Source organism: Myotis davidii, unplaced genomic scaffold (assembly GCF_000327345.1).
Source record: "Myotis davidii unplaced genomic scaffold, ASM32734v1 scaffold415, whole genome shotgun sequence".
Classification (NCBI taxonomy): Eukaryota; Metazoa; Chordata; class Mammalia; order Chiroptera; family Vespertilionidae; genus Myotis; species Myotis davidii.
This window is the reverse complement of record NW_006287951.1, coordinates 4,243,684-4,252,185: the sequence shown is the minus strand read 5'-3', so window position 1 is coordinate 4,252,185 and position 8,502 is coordinate 4,243,684. Positions and strand designations below refer to the sequence as shown.

The window sequence follows — 8,502 nt, the reverse complement described above, 5'->3', positions numbered from 1 at the left end:
ACCACTGTAGAAGGATCTTTTATTTTTTTCATATATTTTTACTGATTCAGAGAGGAAGGGAGAGGGGGAGAGAGCTAGAAACATCAATGATGAGAGAGAATCATTGATCAGCTGCCTCCTGCATGTCCCCTATTGGGGATCGAGCCTGCAACCTGGGCATATTCCCTGACCAGGAATCAAACCATGACCTCCTGGTTCATAGGTCGGCACTCAGCCACAGAGCCACACCAACTGGGCCCCACTGTAGAAGGATCTTAAAAGAACTTAGGCATGGACTCCCTGGCAGGACAGGCGATGGGCAGGTGCAGAAAGATTGCAAGTAGAGCAGCTGGTGAGGAGGCTGATGCAAGCGTTCAGGTGACCCTCGGTCTGACTTGGGTCTGGAAATGGTGATAGAGAAAAATGCTTCTGATTGGTATATTTACATTTACTAGTATTCTTCATTGATACAGTGAGTCAATAAGCCCAACACGATTTAATAACAAGACTAAGTATAAATGCACTCCACTCACCTTTTTTGAGAATTCATTGTATTAGCATTTGCTGTTTTGTGTATCCTTATGGACTCATGACTTTTCCAATTTATTGTCAGTTGATGTCAGCCAAGATTCTCCTTTGGGATGCTCCTTTTAGATTCTCCTTTTGGGGTTTTTGTTTATTGGACCCTGAAGGCAGGACTAAGAAAGCTGGGCTTGATCCTGGGTTCAGGCACACTCTACTGGGTTGAGCAATAACAAGGACTGCAACACATAGTCAGTCTTCCATTGTCATCCTATTGGAGTTATTACTTGTGCCCCTTTTTACTGTTAAAGTGTCCTGGAAGGGGGGAAAGGAGGCCTGGGGTGTCAGGACATAGTGCTCCAGGAGAGAAGGACGTAACCAGCTACAGAGAAGGCAGCCCCTCTGGGTATTAGCTTAGTGTCTGGTGTGTTTGGGCTTCAGTGAATGTTTTCTGGGGACCTGAGAAAACAACAGAATAATCAATAGAACTTTCTGTATACCCACATATACCAGCAAGAATGGATGGGCCCTGGGACAATTGTAAGAGAGACTCAAGCAAAGGGAAGTCCTGGGTCATTTCTGGGTCCTGAACTTGGACAGGTACAGAGGAACAGTGGCCAGAGTGGAGAGGCTGGGAAGAGGGAAGAGGGAATGTGGTGATCAGTGAAGTAGAATAGTTTTTATTTTTGCAAAATGAAAATGTTTTCAGTGTAAGCCAAATATAAAATTAACAAATACCCTTCACGAAAGAGTCAAACAACACAAAAGCATACAAAATAGTACAAAGGAAAAGATCTTCAAGTATCTCATCTTGAGAGATCCCATCCTTTGATCACTTGAAACCCCACCAGGTGGAGAGATGGTTGTAAGCCTCTATCTTGTAGGGGGAAACACCTGGTTGAGTCAGTTAGATGGCCCCCACTGGGCTGGCTGGAAGAGGACCAGGAAGTGGGCATGGAGACAATCAGCTCAGAAGCTCCAGAGCGGTTAGGGGTGGGGGCTAAGAAGGGAGAGGCACAGGCCTTGCCCATCAATCACTTTGCCAAAAAAAACTTCCCCTCTCCATTCGTTCTCTGACCCTCTTTTCCCCTCCTCGTGAAGGAGAGGGAAAGGAAGAGGCTTCCAGAGGCAGGCCTCTTAAGGAAAAGAGATCCCCAAAGGGATTCCCTGTAGCGTGAGGCCTCCAGGAAGACCCAGGAGCCCCCTGACCAGGGGAGGCTTTGGCCAGCTGCCTCAGTTGGAGTTCTCATGCCCCCTTATTCTTCTCCTGCCCCATCCCTGACCTAAGGTCGCCCCTACACCTCCTGACCAAAGGTTGTCTTCAGTGGCCTCTCTGGACTCAAGGTCCTTGATATAACTAGAACCCTAAAGATCACTTTTTTGGAAGAAACCAAAATGATTACCCAAGGTGACCCCTTTCTACTTTTAGTTCTATACTTTAACAACCCTACAGGAAAAAGGAACATAGCAAATAGCGCACTTATTGACATCCTTCTGTGTTGTCGTCTCATCATACACATACATTTTAGCTGCTGTCCTCAATGTGCACACACTATTTACCGTTTACAGTATTTCATGTACTCACAGCATTCGTCCACGTCCCAGTTTCATTGTAGGGCAGGCTGAGCCATTCACCTCTGCACAGGCATTGGCTTAAAGTGAAACCAACACCACTGTACCCATCCTTCCTTTCCTTTTCAAGGTTTCCTCTAGGAAAGTGGGATCTCCAAACCCACTTGGTGTATAGAGTCTCTGATCATGCCTGTTATACTTTTACATACTGCTCTTCAGAAGAGCCGCACCAATTGCAATGTACAGCGTCACCAATTGCCCTACAGCTCGGCCAGTGCTGAATATATACGGTATAACAGTTGTATACTTAATCCACCCATTTTGTAGATGAGAAAACTGAGAGCCAGAGAGAACAAGTCACTTTCCCACGGTCATTCAGCTAGTGGATGGCAGATAGATCCAGTTCTGCAGGCACATCTGCCCCCACTCAGTGCTTTGTCTGCCAAACCACTCTGCCTCTGACAGTTGCTTCTAGAAATGGACACAGTAGGCTCTTCTGACTTCTCTTGTCCTTGGAGGAAAACAGAAACACAGAAGCACAGCCTTTCCCCCTGTGTCATGCAGACCAGGTTTCTCGGCTTCATGTGGGCCTTCCCCACGCCTCCTCGATCAGGTCCTGAAGAGTTCCTCAGAAGACAGCACGGTCGTGGCACAGGCTTCCACATCTTCCCTTCTGCAGCTGATTAACTTCTGGGGTGAATTGGTGATTTTCTGAAAAGTAATTCCCATTAATATTTATTAGATGAATAGTCGTACTAAAATAGTAGTTGTAACACTATCACAAAATCCCAATTATTTGGTTAATTAACTTTTAAGCAGCAAAAAGCCCCAAAACAATTCTAACTCCTTGATCAGGGCCTTCCAGCATTTACGGAGATGTCTCCCAGTCCACTGAACAGCAGATCTGCTGGGACCCAGCTCCATCAGTGCTCCTCTCTCTGGGACCCTGCCTCATAAAAGCCCAGAATGTAATTCTGGTAAAAAAGATTTAAAAAAGTCTAATTTTATTCTACCAGCGAGCTCTGAAAATAACGACCTGGTCTGAGATGCTCTACCTACAGCACCTAGCAGGGTGCCCAGTCCAGAGATGGCACTCCCGAAACACAAATCCATTCCTTACTCATATTTCATGTTCCTGCCATTTTCTCCCAGGGACCCCAAAACATAAGCAAAGCCAGTTGTAAAAATGCAGGTACCAACTTTTCAGAGGGATACTCCCCAACCATTGCTAACTTGCTCACCTCCACCGAATTCAGGAGGTACCTCTGCAGTTATCTCCCTTGGTCTCCCCGTCATCACTCCGAAGAGTGGCAGGTGAGCACAGATAAACAGGCACAGTGGTTTCCTCCGCCTCCGTCCCCAGGAGACATCAGCTTCAGACAGTCAGTTGGCCTTGATCCTTGTTTGTAAAGAGGCAGCTTCAGGGGATCTCACTCTTAGCCTCGGGCAAATCATGGGAAAGGACAATGCCCACACAGGGCTCACTGAGCAGGGCTGCCTTTGTGGAACCCACCACCAGTTCACAGCTGCTGGCCCAGTCAGATTCTCAGGACACTGGCTACCTAAATCTGCAGTGTTATACTGGATTATTTTTTAAATTCTGGAGCAGCACTATCCAATAGGAATATAAAGTGAGCTACAAATGCAATTTAAAATTCTCTAATAGCACATGTTTAAAAAGTAAAAAGAAACAGGTAGCCGTGACCAGTTTGGCTCAGTGGATAGAGCGTCAGCCTGCGACTGAAAGGTACCAGGATCAATTCCGGTCAAGGGCATGTGCCTTGGTTGCGGGCACATCCCCAGTGGGGGGTGTGCAGGAGGCAGCTGGTCAATGTTTCTCTCTCATCGATGTTTCTGACTCTCTGTCCCTCTCCCTTCCTCTCTGTAAAAAAAAAAAATCAATAAAATATATTTTAAAAAATTTAAAAAAAGAAACAGGTAAAGTTAAAAGTAATAGTATATTTTATTTAAAATAAATAAATATCATTTCAACAAGTAACTAATATAAAAATATCAATAAAATATTTTCTATCCTTTTTTTTAATGACTCTTCAAAATCTATCGTGTTTTATATTTACAGCACACCTCACTTGGGACTAGCCACATTTCAGGTGCTCAACAGTCACATATGGTGAGTGGCTACTATACTGGAGAATATAGTTCTAGAACATTAAAGTAAAACAGCACAACCCCAGAATCTCAGAAGGTGCAAAACTGTTGTCCCACAGGTTAAAACAAACTTTCAAGCATGGTTCAGCTGACATATATCAGTTTGAATTCGTTTTCAAAGTTTAAAAATCAGATTTCTCATTAAAGTCTAGATTTTTGTTTGTTTGTTTCTCACTTAAAACTTGAAGATCTTGTAACACTGGCTCATGTGCATTCCCTCTTGGCAGCAACCTGCTGGAACTGAGAAGCAGCTGTCTTGTTTAGCTGGAACGTGTCTGCCATGGTCCTCACTATCTGACCCTATTGAATTACAGTCATTGCACTGCACACTTTTTTTTTGTACCTATCTAGGCCCCAGAGGCATCTGATCTCAGAAACTCCATTTTCTATGAAGCACACAAAGTCATACTTGGGATGGTCCATTGAAGAATGACTAACTAGGGGCCATCATTATGGGGCCACCCACATTACAGTGTAATGCGACAGCAAGAAGAGATAGAATAAAGGGAGTCATTCTCACTTTAGCACCAAAGCCTCCATATCCATGAAGCAAGTATGGATGAAAGACAAGGAAAAGAAATTATATTTTTAGATCTGGAATATATACTTAGAAGTCTTACTATAAGTTTCCTTGCGTATGTGTTTCTGCTTTAGAATATTACTTGGTGATATCAACTTGAATGCAAAGACATTCTTAATGGTGTATTTCAGAGTGCAATCATCACCAACTATAAAATTAAAGATATGGACATGAAATATTTAATCCAAATAGATAAATAAACACAAACTCAATAGGGCTTTTTTTTTTTTTTTTTTTAGTTTTGTTCTTTTTTTCAATAGAGCGCTTTAAAGAGTTGTCAAGGATTTCCACTTGGTAATTTTCCATGGTTTAATTGGAAAGATGTGTGGATTTTGCAACGATGGCTAGAAGTTGCTTTTTTTTAATAGTTTGGAAGATTGTAACTAATGCAAATGTTGAAGTGCAGCTAGACCAGTGATCGGCAAACTGCGGCTCGGCAAACCGCGACTCGCGAGCCACATGTGGCTCTTTTGCCCCTTGAGTGTGGCTCTTCCACAAAATACCAGCTCTTCCACAAAATACCGACTTCTGCACATGGACCACGACGTTTCAATCGCACTGTACGTGCACGCCGCATGGGGTCCAGAATCTCAGAAGGTGCAAAACTGTTGTCCCATAGGTTAAAACAAACTTTCAAGCCACACTCAAGGGGCCAAAGAGCCGCATGTGGCCCGCGAGCTGCGGTTTGCTGACCACGGATCTAGACTATACCAAAGTCAAGGCTGAGAGGTAGGGAGATGGCAGTGGTGATGGGCAGCTCCAGAATCTGTTTGGGATTTAATGGATGCTAGTGATCTACTTCTCACACAGCACTATGGGAAATGCATATACTCAGATAAATTTTCCTCTTAAAAAACCTAGGGAGAAACAGTAAAAATTAAAGGCCTCGTGGAAAGGAATGCATGTAGGAACAGACACTGAAGCGATGTGGGAAGGATGATAAGGAGAACAGAGAAGCAAAAGGTAGTCCAGGGTAGTGATATCTACCTCCTGTGGGTGAAAGTGATCATGCTCCCATAGACTGTCCTTGTCTCTGGTCTCATCTAAGTTGTTTGGATTCCTCCAAAAGCTATTTGTAGGGTGTGGCTCATAATGCATTAGGATTCCTAGGATTTCTTCTCATTTAAGGCCTCTTCATGTGCATCTGAAATTCTATAAGGAACTGGCCCTTTACATGGTTCTTCCCCTGACCTTTACTCTGTGCTCACTAACAAGACACTGGGTCCTGGAAGGATCCTAGTGCCCCTGATCCTAGGGAGGAAACTGCTGGGCTGATGAATGTAGGACCAGAAGAGGAATAATGAGAGAGGCTGTTAGAAATGGAATGGTCTGTGAGTAGAGGGTAAGCATGGGCAACAGAGTTGAAAGGAAAACCACAAAGGGTGACTGCTTGATGGAATCCAACTGAGAAAGGCTGAACTGTTCACCATGTCTGGGGAAGAAGGGCAAGTGGACCTGCCTGAGCCAGTATCGCTTCCCTTCCATCATCATCACTTTGGATTGGTTCAGGCTCGCAGCTTTCGCTGCAGGGAACCGCTTCTACTTATGCCAGAGGCGCACCAATCAAGCCAATCTCCTACAGATAACACCTTCAAAACCTGATCAAAATAGAAACTAGCTTCCTTGAGTCACTGGAGAGCAACCTGTAAGTTGACACTTGGAAGAAGGGAATGTCACTGGGCGAGTTTCCCTTTTTTCACAGTTCCTTGTCTGAGGACAGGTCTCTCTTGGTGCCATAAACAATGACAGTCCTTCTGGCTTGAAGAACCAGTGTGCAAACACAAAAGTCAGAAAGTGACAGGACCAGAGTTAAGTGTTAAATGGACTAACCATTCCAATTAAATGGCAAAGACTGTTGGAATGTTTTGTTTTGTTTTTGTATGTTTTTTTGAAAGGCTAACTATATGCTACGATAAGAGACACACTTTAAATGTGAGGACAAAGATAAGTTTAAAGTCGAATCTGAAAAGAAGATAAACCATACAAACAGTAAGCCGAAAAAAAGCTATAATGATATCAAGATGAGTATTGCCAGAGAAAAGGAGGGACATTTCATGATGATAAAAGGCCCAATTACTCAGGAAGATATATCAACCACAAATATCCAAGCTCCTAAAACAGAGCTTCAAAATACATGAAGGAAAAACTGACATAAAAGGACAGACACCACCACACTCATAGTTAGAGATTTTGTTGTCTCTCCCTCAATAACTAATAGAACTACACAAAAAGTGTGAACAGTATCATCCAACATTTTGACCCAATTGATATTTATAAAACACTATACCAACCACTGCAGAATACACATCCTTTTCTGCTCTGGGGAACTGTGAGCCCCTCAAGTTCTTCTCGAGGGGAATGAGGCCTGCCCTGTTTGATACACCACATTGCCTTCATGGTCAGCAGTAAACCATTTAGCAAACCATTCAGACTGGGCTGGAGGGGGCCTGATGAAAAGCACATTGCTAAGCTTTATGAAAAGGGGGAAATGAAAGGAGTCAATACGCTATATGTGAAGCCTTCGAACAGTGCCTGGTGCTTAACCCTGTACCAATCTAAGCTAAAGTGATAACTGCCTGGAAGTAATGGAGAGAAAAGGAGAACGGGCTTCAGGTAGCAGGGTGTGGGGGTGTCCTGAAGACTGCATGAGGGAGAACCGTTTCTCCTGCGTGGGGAGAGTACGGCCCTCCCTTCAGGGCCATGCAGCTGTCACAAAAGTGACTCCTGCCAGAGCGATTCCGGGCTGAAGCAGAACTACAGGAATATGTAGCTGGAAGGCAGTTCCAGCTCCAGTTGCTTCTGAGGAGCTGGCTGCTAACCCTCCTCCTAGGAGAGAGCTGTGAGAAGAAATCTCTGAGGTGATAGGAATGGGTTGGATTTTGTTGTCTTGTTTTGGCTTTGTGTTGCTTTGTGTGTTGAGGTCTGGCGGATGGGCACAGGAGCCAGCCAGATGGAACCTGGGGGTTGGGGCGGGGCGCTGCTAGAGGTCTGCTTTTGCTTCTCCCAATCCAGGCATGGGCACACAGGACTACCCACGCTGGGGAGCCTCAGACCTGTGGGCCAGTGTCCTCAGGAGCGAGATAAGAATCCTGGGCTTGAAAGGAGCTGAGAAAACAGATGGAGATCCTAACCTTTAGGGCAAGTCCAGATTGTTCCTGGCCCCCAGCCAAAGCAAAGCACAATCTATGCCTCCCACATCCACACCCATGCACTTCACCCTGAGAACCAATGAGGCTCCTGGCAGGTGAATTGAATATGTTATGTCAGAACAAGTTACTGGATGCAGCTGCTGTTATAATCATGGGAAGGGGCCAATTGCCCTCGGCAGACCAGTCTGGAAGGGTAAGACTGTGCATGACTCCTGAGCTGCCGAGCATCCATAGCTGTGCTACACCCCTGCTCGCTTGGCCATGCCAGGTCCTGGGGGCAAGCAGGAGTGGCCTACTGAAGAAGGTCCCCACTCCCTGGAGAAGGGAGGACTCTCCAGCCCCTCTGATTAGAAGTGAAGTCCTGTGCATGCTCTTCTGCCCTCTTTATGCAAATTCTTGTCAACCAGGAAACGTGTGCCCATGCCCAGCTACAGCCCAAACTACATCTGGTCAGTATCGTGCTGAAAGGAAAACAGAACACTTACCAAAGTGTCGGGGAGCACCACCACGGGGCAACAGGAGTACCGGAGC

At 45.1% G+C, this 8,502-nt stretch overlaps 1 protein-coding gene across 1 annotated transcript in view; it reads right to left on the bottom strand.

Annotated features, from left to right (window-relative positions):
• Positions 1 to 1,165: 1,165 nt before the first annotated feature.
• Positions 1,166 to 8,502, bottom strand: part of IL20RB (interleukin 20 receptor subunit beta) — a 33,863-nt gene continuing 26,526 nt past the window's right edge. The window contains exons 8-9 of the mRNA XM_015561359.1: positions 8,457 to 8,500; positions 1,166 to 2,784 (exon numbers count right to left, since the gene is read on the bottom strand). Coding sequence (XP_015416845.1) covers positions 2,683 to 2,784; positions 8,457 to 8,500 — 146 coding nt within the window. The 3' untranslated portion in view covers positions 1,166 to 2,682. The remainder of the gene's footprint in view (positions 2,785 to 8,456; positions 8,501 to 8,502) is intronic.